Source organism: Synchiropus splendidus, chromosome 12, assembly GCF_027744825.2.
Source record: "Synchiropus splendidus isolate RoL2022-P1 chromosome 12, RoL_Sspl_1.0, whole genome shotgun sequence".
NCBI classification, from domain to species: domain Eukaryota; kingdom Metazoa; phylum Chordata; class Actinopteri; order Syngnathiformes; family Callionymidae; genus Synchiropus; species Synchiropus splendidus.
Genome location: NC_071345.1, coordinates 2,844,827 through 2,863,429, shown reverse-complemented (window position 1 = coordinate 2,863,429; position 18,603 = coordinate 2,844,827). Strand labels below are relative to the sequence as shown.

At 45.4% G+C, this 18,603-nt stretch overlaps 1 protein-coding gene across 3 annotated transcripts in view; it reads right to left on the bottom strand.

Annotated features, from left to right (window-relative positions):
* The window catches only part of slc24a4b (solute carrier family 24 member 4b), a 45,989-nt gene extending 30,560 nt beyond the window's left edge, over positions 1-15,429 (bottom strand). For 2 of the 3 annotated variants that reach the window (XM_053880359.1, XM_053880360.1), the window contains exons 1-2: positions 14,504-15,429; positions 4,581-4,688 (exon numbers count right to left, since the gene is read on the bottom strand). In XM_053880359.1, coding sequence (XP_053736334.1) covers positions 4,581-4,688; positions 14,504-14,663 — 268 coding nt within the window. In that variant the 5' untranslated portion in view covers positions 14,664-15,429. The remainder of the gene's footprint in view (positions 1-4,580; positions 4,689-14,503) is intronic. The other variant, XM_053880361.1, reaches the window with a different exon arrangement.
* Between the last annotated feature and the right edge of the window lie 3,174 nt (positions 15,430-18,603).

The following is an 18,603-nucleotide window of genomic DNA, read 5'->3' as shown; positions in this document are numbered from 1 at the left end:
TTTGTTCAACTAGAAACCGTGCTGTTTTAATCGCTTTCCAGTCTCATCTGTTAACAGCAGGCTGAATGTAAATAACTCATCAGAAATCGAAACCGTCACGACGCGGATTTCACGCCAATATGTCCCAGCAGAAAGAGACTTCCTGAAGCCGACAGGAGCAGAGAGGGATTCCGAGCGTGGAGCTCTGCGCTTGACCAAGAACAAAAGAGTCATATGATCTCCAGCCGAGATGTGAGAAATGAGGAATTTTCCTCTGGTGCCTCTAAGAATTAATGGAGTTTTCTTTTTTTTCCCCACGTTTCCGGCACAGCAGAGATTTGAGAGGGGGAAAGGTAATCCTCAAGGATTAGGAGGAAGAGTCCCAGGACATAATCTAGTCATTTGGAGCTGGTTTCAAAAGGGCCCTGCCTGAATGTCCGCGGAGCAAACTGTGTGGGTTTTGTTGGGTTCTACAGAAATGAAACTGGTTACAACACCAAGCCCGGAGGGACCCTCACTGCTGTGACCATTAATGAAGTAATAACTATATGAGTCCGACTGGGTCACTAGTGGAGTCGAGGAAAAAGGCTCCATTTCACGTCTAAAATGACGACACGTGCCTCCTTTGGGTTCCAACACCCACCTCTCTCACCACATTCGCAGAGCTCCCACGCTGACTCAGCAACTTTCTGAGTCAAATGAGATGGAAACTAAAATCAAATCAGGAAGTCGAAGCTCAAGGGCTGGTAATGAACCCGGGATCAGGTGAGGCTTGCAAACATGGTTCTGCAAGCTACAACTGTCAGTCGATATCTGCTATGAAAATCTTTTTCAGGAAATGATTCATATTGGGACAAGAACCTGACCTTCCCATACGTGTTGTGCGAGCGAGTTCCGCAGCACGACTGCCACCTGCTGTCCCATTCAGCTCATTGCCGGCAATGACATTTTAAATGCTACAAAGCGGTGTCAAATTCAGTAGATAAGAGTCAATCTTTTGGATTTACACGATGAAAGGGAAACCATGCTGGGAAGAGTGGTCCAATGAAATCTTTGAAAGCAGCAAAGACAAGACAAAATAAGGGGCTCCTGCCTGAAACGCTGAATGCCGTCTGGGGAGGAACACACCTCGACAAGACCCTCCGACCCCTGCAACTCGCCACTCTCATGGGACACTTTTAGAGACACTTGAGTTGGACCTTAAAATTGGATTCTTCAGGATTCTCAAGTGCGTCTCAATTGCGCAGCTTCAAGGGTCGACAGCTGACGGTTCTTGAGTGAGCGATATACGCCCCGTGTCCCCGGGGGTTGTGGATCTCCTCGTCACTTTTCTGAGATTTAATAAACTGAAAGATGATTTTCGGTCCATCTCTAGATTACATTTTTAACTTTTAAGTCAATTCCAGCGTTGGTTTCCTTGACAGACTCCACCTAGCAACTGACCAAGCGCAGCACTGGAGAGTGGAAAGCTGTTCATACATGCCGTCAGCCGTGACTCGGGTCAGAGGTCACGGGTATGGGAAGCAGGACAGCCGACAGCCAGAACGGCCCAACACCCGGGATGGACTAACAGCCAGCAGGCCTAGAACGGTCCTCGGTAGTCTTTCCTGCTCAAAGATTTCATCTTTTGAATTGAAAGCCGCGGCCGGCGCCTGACGTAGGACTTCATTAGGTGTTCCTCTGACTCACCGTGTGGGTTAGAGTTGGACCGTGATGCCACTTGACAAGTTGTTCAGAGCATCCAGGACTGACTCAACGCACCATTGTGCTGCCCGAACAACACGTGTCGAGGGAAACTTTGAATAGTTCAGATTCACTTTGACACTCGAGAGAAGTCCAACTGTTTTCCTGCGCTGTGATAATGAATTCTGCTGTAGTAAGAAGGACGGAGCACGTCAAACAAGAGAAGACAGTCGGGGTCACCGCCATGTCTGGGTCAGAGACTCAGGAGTCAGAAGAACCTCCTGGACTGGAGGAGACTCTGATAGCACGTGTGTGAAGACAGGACTGCTATTTTAGGAGTCTGAGAGTCTCACAGCAAACTCACATTGTATCTTTTAATATCCCTCACATGGCTTAGATGAGTTTGGAGTGAACAAGATCACTCATAAGCCAGTAAACGCTGAAGCATAATGTGGGAGCTTTAAGGATTCCGACGGGATGGTTTCAGCTGGAGAAGTCCTAACAGAGTGTGACAACACCAAATCAATTTCACGTCATTTCTCTTTCAGTGTTCTGCTCCTGGGAAGCGCTTCTCCTCTCGCTGAACTGGAGGGTCCACAGGACGGGGGGCGGGGGGGGGCTTCAGTCTCCGTCCACATTACAAGGCCAGCTGAGGCACTGGAGCAGAGGAATGAGCTATAAATAGAACCCAAGTTTGAATTTCTTCTTCCCTGATGCATATTTGATCAGTGTCAAAGAGGCTCCGGCGAGCGGCTCCCACTCAAAGAGTTTGGAAAACCATCCGCGCCACGCAAACCTGCGCGCTTTCCCCGGTCAGAGGAAGAATCCGTCGGCGTTTAGGGAAGAGGCGGAGTCAGGTCCTCCACGTCTGACCTCTATGTTTCTTAATTTTTTGGATCAGGAGAGTAAAAGCGATGCAGCGGAGCTGAAGTATGTAGCGATTCAGATCATGTTTTTAATGTTTTCCCATGACGCAACAGGCTCGTAGTTCACTGCCACTAACACTCAGCCCCACGGACAATTGAGAGTCACATCCACACTCCGAGGAACGCTCCAAGAGGAACACGAGCACTGAAGCGAGCAGAGCAGATCCAGGGCCACCTCGGGCTGCGCTTGAACTTCCCCCAAATGTTAAATGGAAATGCTTGCCAGGGTTAAGCTCAGGCAGCGGTTGCTATTCACACGTCCGCGGATGAAAACCAACCCGACCACACGCAAAGCTTTCGGAACAGGGAGAGCCAGCGAGCAGAACAGTTACAGGTGAGCGGGCGAGTTTCGACAGGATGTTGACCTCAGCCCCATCACGGCGGCTGGTTTGTTTCACACAAGTTATGTCTGTGAACTAAATGCAGACAGACAGACAGGCAGGTCAGGTGACAACCCTGCTCCTCACTCTTCAGTGGATCCTTCACTTCACTCCACTGGTTGTTGTCCAGTGAGTGCAGAGCAGCGTGGACCACTGTGTTAAACAGAAGCTACAGATGGGAAGACACAGCCGCAGCACAGAGCTTTATAGCCTCCAACATGTCATGGCATTAAGAAGACATGATGTGCTGTCAATATAGTGTAGATGGCACTGTTGCCCCTCATATATTAGCTCAGAAAACAGAAAACAAAATGTTTATACAACAACATTTTGATGATTTGAGTCATTATTTTGGCTTCATTTTTGGTGATGGTGACGTTCCTAGTTTCTTCTGTTTCAGCCATGATGCAGCAAGCTATTTCTGCAGTGTTTTTTTGGGGGGGTCGTGCTACTAACTAAGAAATTTAAGGGAGGTTTGTAGCTACTGCTGAGCATTGGTGGCTACAAACGGAAATGATTCAGTTATTCTAAGGGAAGGCAATGGGTATTGGGTACAACCCCCCAATATCCTCGATTTGACTTTGCGTGACATGCATATTCTTTTATTTTGCGATGGCGTTTTGCTTCATATTTTTGTTTGGTTGGTTGGTTTGATGATTCAATATTTTTGCCGCGCTACACTTTTATTCATGCAGATAAAAGCTTTACTGTAGCCAAAGCAGTCAGTACAAAGCACAGGCATAAACATAATATAGTCAAGTTTGAGTGACAAGTAGAAGGCTTCTGAGTAATAATTAGAACATCTAGAAAACAAATAAAATCAAATGAAATAAAATCCATTTTTCCTTTCACTTTCTGCACATTCTTGTTTATGTTCTGTTTTGTCACTGTTCAGAAAGGTGCTGTATTCATTTATTTTTTTACAATTGGTAGCTATTGGCTAGCATTTGGAAAACAGGCAGTCAGGGCAATAATAATAATAATAATAATAATAATAAATCTGTGAGAAAAATGATCAAATTGATAAGAAATAGAAATAGGTGAATAAATAAATTAGACAATTATCCAGTTGAAAGAGATGAAATATAAAATCTAAATCAGTCCTTAAATGAACTGGAGGCTATCATTTAGCATTCGTGGCATGTCCATCATAATAATCAGTAAAAATTAATTGATGGTCAGACAAAAAAAAAGAATAATTTTTCAACTGATCTCATGAAAGAGAAGATGTTAGTTTGGGGGAAAACTGCTCCACTCCAACACAGAAGCCAGTGAACCAGGACAAACCTCCTCCTGAAATGATTTGTACAGGTGTGTATGATTTTAGTGCATCATTGGGGTCAGTTTTACTAGATACTTGTTTTTCTTTTATGTAAAAAGGGTTGCGCTACATCAGCTGAACATCCTCCATTGTTTGCTGCGTCCATCACATGCAGCAGCATCCGTCACACTCCTTCGAGTGACCGTGTCCTCACTGAACGCTGAGAGGCAGAAGGCTCCACACGGACCTGGCCACTGCCCTCACTGAGAATGGAGGCGGCCGAGGCAGCGGCAGGATTAAGAAGCCCCACCTCGTCTCCTCGGTGACGTCAGCAGTGTTTTCCACACCCACCTGGCTCAGAACAGTTCTTGGGCTCCGTTTCGTTCTCGGACACCAAGGCCATCAGCCGTCGTCCCCAGGGTTCCACGTCCGGATGGTTCCCCACCGTCATCCCGTGACCTGGAAGGCAAGACAAGAAAGTTGAACTCCACCTGCGAGGCCTTGTGCGGGGGAAAAGACGCGTCACTCCCGGCGCTGGTGGCGGATGAGGCGGGGAGGAGCTGCTGAACATCTATCACCATGATCAGTCATTAATCCGAATGAGGTGGCTTTTTTTTTTTTAATCCCTTAAAAGTTTCTATTGCGCCATTTTCATTTGCAAGAACACGTCAAACCGCAGCTGCTGAGCCATTATGTTTTGGAGGGTGGGGGGCAGTGGGAGGAGTGTTGCCGTCTCATATTTTCATATAACGGCTCTTAAGCCCCTGTAACCAGGACATAAACCGCCGTCCCAAACTCCATTACGTAAAAAAAACCCTCACAAACACAAGGCACATTTTAACCCAGAACAACACGAGGGTGGACTGAGGCTGCAGGATGAGCACAAACTTCCTCCTCCTTCTTTCACTTCTGACCTTTTTTAGACTCGCACAGCCAACAGCCGTCACACAATTAGCACTTCAGCTGCCACGCTAACTGAATATTGACCAAAAAACACCTTTGTCCCCGGGGAGCGTTTGGCTTTCACACACAGCTCCACTCCGTTTCAAGGAGCATTCATCACATTCATGACACATGAGACACATGAAGACAGACCCACCTGGATGACAGAGCGGACCCTTAGCTGCGTCGCAGGACAGAAATGTCACAGCTAAACTGGGTGAACTTCAAGCGTGTTCAATTGCACTTCAAATTCATCCTAGGATTAATTTATATTACTAAACACCAGGCGTGTAGCTAGGAGGGCGTCTGGGCGTCTGCAAAACATGAACAAAAATGGACGCCCGATTCTTGACCGTAGCTTGGCCGCCAGATTACGCTGGTATATGGCGGCAGAAGTCCAACTTTTAGCGTTACTAAACAAGGAAATGGCTTTGGTTTTTAAGATAAATTCTACAGCTGTCAATAGATTAAAATCTTAATCTCTATTAATCTCACGCTTAATGGTATATTAATCACACATTTTGTATCTGTTCTAAATGTAAAGGAAGATAAAGATAATGTTTCCCTCGTGCAAACATTAGTTTCCTTCCAACAACCCAACAGATACCATCCAGGACATTCTTGACATTCTGAAGAGGCTCAGCAACATGCTAACAGCAGAGCACTGGAAACATTATTGGTCACTGTGGCGTCAATCTTCCTTTGAGCTACATTCATAAACAGATTGAAAAGTGTGATTATGTTGTCATTAATCACGAGTTAACTCAGGCTTAGCGCATTTATATTTTTTATTCTATCGACAGTCCGACTACATTCATTAAAGAAAAGAAGAAAAGAAGTCAAAGTCAAAAAGTAGAAACAGTTTGCTTTCAAATCTGTTCTATGACGGAACTGAAGATCTAAATTAGGAGTCGGTCGTTGGGAAACCAAAGTATAAGACCGTAGTGAGATCAAGAGTCATACTTCTGAATGGAAAGTCAGAGTTGCAGTAACTCTACTTTCATTCACCGTCATCACTCATTCCAGGCTCCGTCCGTCCCAGCTAGACAGGGTGAGGTCTGCGGTCCATATCTACAGGCTTGCATCTCTAGATTTGTGAGGGCCTCTCACTGCCATCACCCTTTCCCCAGCCTCCCCCCCTAAACCAACCCATCCAAAACACATGGCTCAGCTGAACCAGGACTCTGAACCGAACTGAGACCTGAATATAATCACCACGTTTTAACCCACCAAAAACAGTGTTTGGTCCTGGTCCTCACAAGACGAGTAAAACATGTGCACAGCCACGAGAGTGATTTATTTATCTCTGTGTGGGGTGGTAGGAGGAAAGCGGAGTGCCCAGAGGGAGAGACAAACTTCACACAGGCTGCTTGGCTGGCAACTCACAACCTGACCTCAGTGACCTCCATGCTGCCCACATCATCCTGAACCATTTAGCTGAGTCAGCACTTGAACAGCTCCACACAGCACGAACGCAAACGTGTTTATTCACACGGTAAGGAATTCTTCTCCACATCGCACTCATGTGCTCTGGCTTTACTCCCTCAGAAATCATAACTCACCCCAGCACAAGCCCAGGCCCTCGCCGTCAAACCAAAACCCTCTCGGCCAGTCAGAGAAAGCTGAGCATGACTCAAAGAATGGCTTGACTCCCGAGGCTCCGTGGTCCCACCTGACGCCTCCACACTCACCAACACATGACGCTTGCGTGACAGCCATTTTCAAAAGGGTCTTCCAGCGCCTTCACGCCCCTGGAGCTCAGAGGTCATCAGTGAGAAAGGAATCCAGACAGTCTCTGCTTCTTGGCCCGGGCAACACAAGCTTCTTTGAAATGCTAACAACTGTCTCTTCACTGATCCAGAACCAAGAGAGCTCAAGCTCCACTGGAGCCTGCAAATAAAACTTCCTGGTCGGTCCAGACATGTGTGACACTGGATTTTGGGCTGAGATAAACCGCCTGCTGGCCAAGTCGGGAAACACATTGACATATATTCATGCTGTCAAGAACATGCATGAGGAGTAGGGAGGGGCGACGTGGGCCAAAAAAAGTGATGAAATGAATACATGTTCATTCTATTCCATGTGTTGGACACTACAGTCTCTCCTCAAACTGTTTTATGATGAACTTATTGAGCCGACTGTCTGCTGTGTCTCATGTCTCTGAACAGTCGACTTGAACTATGGAGCAGTCTGGACACATTTCCTCGATACTATTGAAGAAATATGGGAAATAATATGTTTGTTTCAGGAGGATGGAGGCAAAATGGCATCACCGGATTGATGGGTTCAAAATATCCAAAGGTCAGGGAGCTCTCTGAATGAGTCCAGTAAAACAGGAAGTGATGTCACGCCAGTCCTCTTCCTGTTCTCACCGATGCCCCCAACATTCTTCACCCGTCGCCGTCTCCTCTCCACATGTCCAGGGCTGCTACTCTGGTGTGGTCACTCTCTGCTTCACCTCCACTCTGATAACTCAAATAAATCAATCAATCCCAAGATTTGAGCTCCATTAAAATCCCATTTCACCAAACCAGCAGATGTTTGCTGAAGATTTGAATAACTCCCGTCAATTAAAATGGCTGATCAACGCCAGCGTCCCAAAACGCCGTCCCTCCACAGAAGCCCACACAGTGACAGTCAGTGAGACGCTGCCAACTGTAAAAACAAGCCGCCTGAAGAGCTGCAGATAAAGAAGCCTCGGTCTCACAGCAGCAGGGATCGAGAAGTCGCACGTTCCCATTGAAAGTGAAGGCTTCAGCGCAACGTCTGACCAGGACGCACCAGCCAGACCAATGTCCACCTACAGTCGGTAAAAGGTTTCCACGACGACCATTTATGGCCGAGTCGTGTCATCTCATCTACCAACTTCTGCTGCTCTGTCTTCGCTTCTCACGAGGTCATTTCGAAGCGATGTCGTGTTGGTACGGGTCAGGCGTGTTCTGCTGATCTGAGGGTTTTGCTGTACACTGATGTAACAGAAGGTCAAAGAAAGCCGTCATTTTCCTACGCAATATTTTCAATGCATTATCAAGGAAAGGTCAAGATAAATAAAGAAAGGAGTCACTCTTGCAACTGTTTTTTTAAAAATATTTACATTTTTAGTTCTACACGTTATTTAAATTTTATTTATTATATTGTCTCTATGGATAATTTTAAACCTTTTTATTCACATTTCAGAGGGGAAAAATATATTAACATTGTCTTGCAATAGATCCCAAAAAACTATAAAAATGAATAAATTATGAGGTACCGACCCATTTCATTGAGATGTTTCATATTACTGTTCAATATTGTGTGTGAGGCGATGGCACCCGCACAAACCAACAAAGTTTCATGATTTCAACTGAACAAAAACAAGGAGGAGGAGAAATAAAACTTGACAAAATAATACGAATAATACTTGGCCCTTTGATCAAAAAGATAAAGCGTTATTCAGAAAAGTATGGGAGATATTTCTACAGGTATTACTGTTGTATTTTCACTTCACGGTGGTCAGATAAGAGAATCTTCTAGTAGAAGTAGTGTATCTTCATATTCTGGGCAATATTTTTGATGGAATAGAAAAAATCTATGTATTGAATTCCCGTATGTCTGACTGCATTTTTCTACGCTCCAGTGGGAAATCTTGACTTGAAACCGAGGCCAGACGATCTGGTCACGTCTCAGTGAACGACACCAGAAGCAGAGGGGTCGGCTCTTCACGACAGAGGGCAGAAGCTCAAGCGACCACGTTGTATTTACATTCCGAGAGCGTCCGTGATGTCATACTTGTCTGCTGCACAGAGCGGAGCAGCGATGAGGCTCCAGAGAGCGCGTGTCACCACGGAACAGGGACAGGCGCCCATCATTCTTCCTCCCCACGTCCATCTGACCTTTCACCCGGAGACGCAGACAGCACGCAGGTCCTCGGGTCGAGACCGTGAGCGCTGACCACGGGCGCGTGCGCGGGGTCTGAGCCACATCACTCTCACACGCACGCACGCACGCACGCACACACAGTGTCCTGCATGACAGCATGTGGCGCCCCGCCCTTCCATAAAGACCAGAGTACTACATCAAATCCCATCCATCTGGGCCATTCAGCACATCACCCTGTCGCTCACACACCATCGCTGCAGTGCAAGCACGGGCCACACGTTGTACCTTGACATGACAAACGCATGTTCCTGTTGTGACGGTTTAAAAAAGATGAGTGGGCAGCAGCAATTCAATTAGACAGATCAGATTATGGTGATCTTTTCATTGCAGCGCGGGGGTGGGAGGTCCAGTGTTCTGCACTCTCACATCACACACACACACACACACACACACACACACACACACACACACACACACACACACACACACACACACACACACACACACACACACACACACACACACACACACACACACACACACACACACACACACACACACACACACACACACACACACACACACACACACACACACGGGTGTCACCTTGAGAATAGCACCGGTCCACTTCCTCCACACCAGCACACACACAGCCGGAGTCAGACACAGTCATGACCAGCAAACCAGGGGAGAGGACTCCCCAGGAGTGGCACCATGGGGGCGCTAGAGAGCCAAACTACAGTCGGGTACAAGAAGCAGTCAAAATGGAAATAAAGCCAATGAAGAAGTGATTAAAAAAAAAAAAAAGTTGACTGTAGTTATGTTTTAAGATAAATAATGAGCAAAATAATTTAGCCAAGCACCAAAAGGACCTTGTTTATATTTAAGGGGATTTATTATTAATATAATTCATTATTGTTATTGTTAAATGCTAATCAAGTAAAAATCATTATTCAGGAATTGTTATTATGAATGAATTAGTTCATATTTATATCAACCTACATTTGACAAAAATTCATCAAGAACTATATAATAAAAACTAAAACTTATTTATATTATTATACAATGGAACAATAGTGTTTGTTTTATTTAAAAAATCTAATTCAATGAAATTTCATGATTTAAGATGTTGTCAGGGGAGAATTTTGTCTAGAAATAAGTACATATTAACAAGGACAAAAAAATTTAAATATATACAGTACATTCTAAAAGGAGATACATAAAATAAAAGTACACAAATACAAATACTTGAATTGATAAATAATGTCTGAAAAACAGTCCTGGCAATATAAACCTCCATAAAAAATAAAAAGTTAAAATTGATTTCAGTCCAAGTCATACACAAATAAACACATGAATAAATAGTAAATTAAGTGGCATACTATTAAAAGATCTGGTGATACATTTCCACATAAGATAACAAAAGAAAAAAAAGTAAAAACAAGGGTGATTTATGATAAAGAAATTGTAGGCAAGTCTAACTTAGTTAGTGGGCGTATGCTACATTAAAAAAAAAAATAAAACCACATGACTTTTCCATGATCCCTCCAAAAAACGCTGAATATCACGCAGCATCAAAACCAGAGAATGAGGAGGTGACATCGTCCCCAAGACGACGGTGAAGAGGCTGACGCTTCACTTTGACTGTGGCCCTCTCCGGCCTCTCGCATCCTCATGCACCGTATCATGCCAGACTAAATCGTTTAAGCCTCTTGTTTTAATATAATTAATACAAACTTCTTCCGCATGTGCGCTCGTACGCTGCCCAGCTCTAAGTGGGTGCAGATGGACTGATCCCAACAGTGTCCCGGGACGAAGCTTAGGGCTAATCGCTCATGCACACATGCTAAAATTCAATATTTTAAGTGCAGTGGAGAGCGACCCCCCCCTCGCTCTCCGTGAGCTCATATGCGGAGTTCGCATGAACATTGACCTTTTCTCCAAACACGCGTGCGTTTCCGTGTAAATGGCTGCTCCACGGTGGACATGCTCACACCGCACCGAGCTCCAACTCCAGGCGGCTCCGGGATTTCTGCTCCAAGTGCGGCAATATGACGCTTCAGCTAGCGGGGGAGCATCTCGAATAATTCCCTCTGAACTGAAGGGAGATTAGGGTTCAAATTTAGGCTCCGCCCCCTCCACCACCTGATCTTGAAGAACCTCAGTTGAATCTGCGCCTGCTTTTAAAGGTGTATTAGGAGCCCCTTTCTTCTCTGCAGTGGTCAGTGCCCAGTTAAGGATGAAATTCAAGAAACAAATGACCAGAATGGTCCTGAAAAAAATGACCTTTTTTGGCGCTGAAATTCTATTATTATAGTTTCCAAACTGAACGTGAACATGGCGCTGGTCTTCACATGTTCCAATTGTAATGGAAAAGACTTTTTATTGACTTGTAACATTGTATTTTAGAGACGCACGTTTCAGCTCAGAAAAACACCAAGAAGAGGTGTCGTATTAAAGATGGGCACAAAAATATGAGCTCTGGCAGATGAACAGCTAATATAAGTCATATTACAAATTATAATATTTGTTATAATTTGACGGTCAAAAATTCACCTCAGCTATTATAGTGGGTGCGAGTCGTGTTCGCACACAAGAAAATTCAACACAATTTCACTGGTCGCCGACAATTACAGTTCCAGCAAACACATTGTAGCGATAACCTTTTTTTGAAAGTCAAACACACCCGTCAATGAGCGTTGGTTAGCAGCTAAGCTAACACCAGAATAAACAGTGTCTACCAAAGTAATGTTGTGTTGTCGGTAGGGCAAACCCTCATGACCATGAGTCATGAGGGGAATTTACCCCAGCTAGCACTGCATTTCTGCAACATTTGATGACAGCAACTCAAACATCAGCGGAACGAAGCAGAACTTCTATGCAAATTTTAGGCAGCCATGTTGGAAGTTCGGTCTCAGGAAATGTTTTTTCTCGAGGACATTTGTGTATATACTACACCTCAAACAACAACTGAGTTGCTTCTGCTGTTTTTTTTTACTGTAAATGAAAAAAAAAAAAAAAGAGAATGAAAGCATCCGACAGTCAGTCGCTCCTCTTCAAGAACATCAGTGTAGCCGCGACAATCACTTTCTCACACTGGCGAAACAAATTTGAATAGTTCACTAGTCACATTAGCATAGAAACAAAGTGCAAACACCAAGTATCTTTGTCAACACAGAGTATGTTTAAGAGGAATGGCAAACCAAATGATGCATTTAAGTGCATCTCAATATCGGGATGAAAGCAAACGGTGACCACATTCCTATTGCTACACAACTTTTCATGACAACAACACAAACCTTGGCCTCAACTTTTTATGCAGTAACAGGAGCATTTCGCTGCCAGTCAGGTGAAACAGTTCAAAATCACTATCTTGTCGTGTTAGACTAGCGGCTACATCCCAAACAAAATGTGGCCTTGAAGTCCACCTGAGCGCCTCTAACCGTGTTCTAGTCGCCACTCAGCTCGCAGTAACGCAAACTCTTAGGCCTGCAACAACGTAATAATCTAACTGCTGACACTCTGGGAGTACCGGGAAACCAAATAACCAAAATTTCTGGACTATAAGCTGCCCCTTTTTTTTGGCAGCACGGCTACAAGTAAAACCCTTAAAGCGTACAAAATGCGTCATTTTCGCCCACGTGTCCGCAGCTCCGCCAACAGAGTCAATCTCCTGGAAGTCTAGAATCGAGAAGCAGCAGCTGAGACCAGCAGTGGTGTCGGAACTTTGGACACGTGAGCGAAAACCGCACATTTTGAGCGATTTAATGTCAATAAAGGATGTGAGGAGTTGATGATTCAAGTTCAGAACATTGGCCAGTTTTTGTCATGAGTCACTTTCCATGCTGGAGCCCATTTTCAAAACTAGTACTGTAAGAGTGAACGTAGAGAGTCTGCTGCTCGTGTGTGTGTGTGTGTGTGTGTGTGTGTGTGTGTGTGTAGCCACTGCATGTGGGAGGGGTAACAGGAAGAGTGACGTCTCTCGGAGAGTGTACAAGTTCCCCGGGTGTTTGCCAGCATTGCACAGCACCGGATGATGTGTGGTGCTGTACAGTTTGGCTGTGACGGAAAATAAACCAAAGGAACGCTCTGTTGGCGACTCGGCTCATCCCTGTCGGAGCTCCAGCCCTGGAGGTGTTGAGATTGAGCCCCTCCCCTGTGACACACGACCACAGTCCAGTGTGGAGATGGGAAAGGTTTAATACGAGTTTTGAAAAGTGTTTTTTAGCCGGTGCAACACTGACCGTTCTACGGTGCAGACAGCACCACTGTACCCGCGGCTTATGGATGAGCCAGAGCCATTTCTCTTGTTAAATGTAGTGGGAGTCCAGAAATTATGGTATTCAAACCACATTTTGAGCAGTGAAAGAGGCATCTTTTAAAACAGCACTGAACACTATTCAAGTGTTGACTGTTTAAGACACGACAATCACACAAGTCATTAAGCTAGTCATGACTAGTCAAGTCACAATATGGTGGTCGTTGAACCTACAACTAGTGTTTGCCAATACTGACATACATTTCTATTTCATTTTTTTAAATTTTATTCACAAGACTATACTAACACAAGTCAGCATGAGTATCTACCTGTACATGTCATGTGCCAACACAAGTCAGTATGCCAGTCGTGACTCGTCGAGTCTCAATATGGTTCTAGTTAAACCTATAACCAGTGTCTGCCAATATTTACATAGATTTTTATTACGTTTCATTTACAAGACTATGCACAAGTCAGCATGTGTATCTACCTGTACATGTCATATGGCGACACAAGTCATCATGCTAGTCGGTGACCTGTCGAACATTGAGACACAACAGTACAAGCAGTGACCTGTTTGAGAAAGGCCATGCTGGACGCATCATTTAAGTTCAGTGGAATGATCAGATCGGTGCTGTGGAACCAGTGCGCATTTCCCTGAAATGACCAAATGTAAACACTAATCTGGAGCTTCAACGAAGTCAATAGTGGCCGTCCATTCACGTCCGTCTCGTGTCGCCCCTCGGTGGACACGCGGGTCCTGAGGGCGGGCGCGACACGACTGGTTAACCTCTGAACCCAGCGGTGTGTCACGATCCGCCAAGGATGCTGGTTCGGATTACATAACCCGCGCGTTTGGGGGATGCTCGACGCCCGCGCGCCAGGCCTGTCAGCGAGAGTTCGGACGTGAGGTTGGAAGGCGCGTGCGTGAGCGAGCGAGCGAGAGAGGGCGCGCGTCGGAGGAGCATCACACGCGTGACCAAATGTTCGAACGGAGCCAGCGAGAAGCGTAAACCGAGGTGTGTGCCGCGGCTCGACCGTGACGAGCACGTGACGCGGGAGGCGCGCCGCTCACGCACCGCACACTGCGGCAGATGCGCACAACCACAGAGAGCGAGACGACTAAAAATAAAAAAAACAGAAAAAGGAAAATGCGATCCGGATCAGCCCTCGTGTCCTTGAACCCCCCGCACCCCGCCGTGATCGATCCGCTCACCTGTCCTGGTCAGCAGCGCCGACATGCTCCACACCACGAAGAGGACACTGCAGATGAAGCACACCTGGACCAGAAGCATCTCCCTCCTCTTGCGAACTTTGAACATCTTGGACAAGAGGCTCCTCTTCTTGGGCGCCGCGCTCGTGTCCTCCTGCTCCATGTCGCTGTGTCTCTCGCACAGATCGCGTCCTTGAGAAAGAAACTGCCTCTTACGCGACACGCAGCCGGGATGAGGGGCACATTTCACGCCGTCCGCACGACCCGAAAAAAAAAACCAAACAAACAACAAGAGGGAGAACAACGAGCGGTCCGGAGGCGGGGGTGGAGGGGGGATCAGATCAGGGATCTCGACGGAGTCCCGGCGTCCATCCCAACGTGCATCTCGTCCCGCGGAAAGAGGAGGGAATGCGTCAGTGTCCAGACGCTCAGCTGCGCCGGATGGCAAAGTGTCCGCACCTGCGCCTCATGACGGAGCCAATCTGCGATCATCAAGGTTAATTGTTGGACTGAGCCGGCCGAGGCTGCGCGCGGCGCCTCCCCCTCCACAGAGTCCCTCCTCAGTGCGGGGACGACAGAGAAGAGGAGGTCCGTCGGCTCCGGCTGCCTTCCTACTCCGCGCCCTTCGGCTCCTCCAATGAGACCTGGCTGCTCTCACTTTCCCTGCATGCGAATGATCATGCGGAGCCTCCTCCTCCTCCTCCTCCTGCCGCGCGCCTCTCTGCTCACCTCCGCTCCTCTCCCACTCCAAAACAGCCAGATGTGCTCTTCACGCGCAAACGTTTGGACAGTGACATCCATTTGCTTGGCATGATCCGTTTCTTTAAGACACACATCTACGACAGAGCGTTAGAAAAAAAAAGGTCGACATCACAAGACTAGTCATAGTACTACGAGATCAAAGGCGCAATATTACGAGATTGAAGTCATAATCCATCGAGAATAACGCTGTAATATTCCATCGTATGTCTCTCTCTCTCTCTCTTTATATACTGTGTGTGTGTGTGTGTGTGTGTATATATATATATATGTATATATGAAAACATGAAATAAAGAAAAAATAAAAGTACAGTAATAAAGTAAATCAACCCCATAGGTGTACTATATATATATATATATATATATATATATATTTATATATATATATATATATATAAAGTTACATATATATAACATTTTTTTTCCTAACACTCTGTCGTCGATGTGTCTTAAATAAATGGATAATGCCAAGTAAATGTATGTCAATATTATTAAAAAATGACTCCAAATGTTTCCACGTCAAGAGCACATCTGGATGTTTTGGAGTCGGTGAGGAGCAGCTGTACTATATATATATTCATAGATATATATATATATAGGAGCAGAGGTGTCTCTCTCTCTCTCTCTCTCTCTCTCTCTCTCTCTCTATATATATATATATATATATAGGAGGTGTCTCTGCTCCTATATATATATATATATATATATATATATAGAGTACAGCTATGGGGTTGATATAGTTTATTGCTGTGCTTTTATTTTTTCTTTTATTTCGTGTTTTCACATCCAGTGCTTAGACAAAGACACACATTATAAGTTCAGCTAGCTTTTCCCCCCTTGTTTTCATCGGTATGTTCTCAGAGCAACAGCGATCGGTGAGGCACGGCTGGTGCACTAACCACGACACAACTATGAGCAAACATTGCGTGCGTCTTGAACTCCTCTGTGTTTTTGGTCACCAACACGAGAGTCTCAAGGAGTCCTCGGTCCAAGCCAGTAATGAGAAAACTAGTGTGATGTTGTCTCTACGTTCAAGAGTCAAGGCGCCGCAACAAAACTCGCGAGGCGGAGGATTAAAGCTACAACCAGAAGTGACTCTTGACCCCGAACGCTTTCCGCAGCAGTGTCAAAAGTCCTCTCCAGGCTTCGCCGGCCACATTCCGCTCTCTAATAACTGTCCTCCGTGTGCGTCCCTGGCAGCGCCCTGCCGAGTAATTGAGGTTACACGTCTTACAGTTCTCCCACAAAGCCTCTGTAGCCCCGATTATGGAGCCTCTTTTCACTGCAGCCGGCGGACGCTGAATAATGAGGCGTAAACAAAGTTGTAGAATGCAGCAACAAGGAGCCTGTGGAAGCGTTGGTGTCGTGACACACAGTTGTGTTTCACCGTGAGATGTAAATGTCAGATTATCCTTATCTCAGAGTTTTATTCAAGAGTCCTGTCAACAGGCTCCAAGTGAAGCCGCATTCGAAGGTAACACTTGAAGTGGGTGGAAATAGTGATGGGCTGATGAGGTTTCATGAAACAGTGTCCTCATTTTCAGAGCCCTCTAGATGGCCCTATCTGCCCAAAACTCAAAGGAATGGATTCACTGAAGACTAGTCTAGTGCAGGGGTTCTTAACCATTGGACCGGGGCCCATGGTTGGACCACGAGCGCCCCCTAGCTAACAGTTTTTTTGTTTTACGCATTTGGGCTGTGCGACGCTCGGTTTTGATACATGAGCCACGTATGGTGGCAGTAGTGAGTCACTGAATGGACTTGACAGCTGCAAATCTGTGAGAGTTACCAACTATGGAGAAGTTCTTGAAAAGAAAAAAATGATGAAGATAATGATTTCTCCCCCCCAACAGTAAAAACTGTTCATGAGCATCCGCTGAAGCAGTTTTGAAAATTCTATGGCGATACTTTCATTTACATTTTACTTATATCTTCTTTGGAGTTAAAAGAAAATATATATTTTTTATTTCTGTTTGATATTTAGACATGATTTTATCATATGTATATAATTCAGAATTTTATTTCGTTTTTCCAGTTTTTTTTCTTTATTAAATTTGATGAATATGACTTGCATCTGGTTCCGCTGCTGGTTGGACTTTTCCATGACAAATATCTTTGCGCTGATCGCATGGTTTCATGTCATTTCACAAGGTTTCGGTGGCTTTACGTGTAAGTAGATTAAGTATGGTTATTGATCACAAAGGAAGTCAAGAGTGATGAATCAGTTCTATCACTTGAATGGGCCATTTGTTCTGGGAAAGGTGGGCCCCGAGATCAGAAAGGTTGAGAAGCAAGCAACATTTTCCGAGTCACTGTTTCAGCATCGGTGCCTGACTTCTACTTCATGCTTTCTAACATGTGAAAGACCAGGTGGTGCAGAGAAATGAAGGTCAGATGTTGAGTGTGAGATCGCAATTCTTCGACGACCGTATCCAGTGTGTCCCCTGGAGGCGTATGTTAGCCACTTATCCATGATACATTTATGTATATATACACTACATACAATGGTCACGGTCCCGTTCAAGTCAACATATCCATCCATAATCAGAATGAGACACAAAGCAGAAGGTCGTGACTCATCTGCTGGCTGGAACACAACCATGTGTTCTGTGAATCGAGTGGACGTATAATTGAATGAGGATGACTTCCATTCAATTCTTTGAATGCTGCCCAGCCACACAGTCACCGTTGTTCACCCAAACTTCACATGGAATGAGCGGCTTCCTCAATTCATGTGGCGTTTTAAAAACAGTTTTAGGGGTTTCATACGGTGGCAAACTTTTGAAACAAATTTACAAATTATTGGAACATATTTACGAAGAGTGAAAAACATTTACAACATTTCAAACAAATTTACAAACGTGTTTAGAAAACTAATGTTTTCTAAAGAGTTTGTAAATGTGTTTTCAAAGTTTGGAAATGTGTTTTGCACTTCCGACCCCTAAAACTGTTTTTAAAACGCCACATGAATTGAGGAAGCGGCTCATGCCGTAGTTTCAAGATGGCTTGTCACGCAACGAGAGGCTGGAACTGAGATTTGATCCGAGCGAGAGGGCGACTCTGGGCTGCCCACTTCTGCTCACGATCTTCATCTTCTGTTTCGGTTTCACTGCTTCAAGAGATCACTCTTTTCATGGGGTACTTCTGAGTCTTTGGCAGACCACCTCTCTGTCTGACACCATGGTCCACGGTTGGAGAATGATGGAGATGAGGTTCTCCCTCAGGTGGATTTCTCCTCTCCCTGGTGGCCACCAGCTTTGAGAACAAGGACGAACCCGCTCTCAGAGGAAGCTCAGTCATCCAGGTGATGTCGTCAGAATGTCTCCTGGACAATGAGGTGTTGA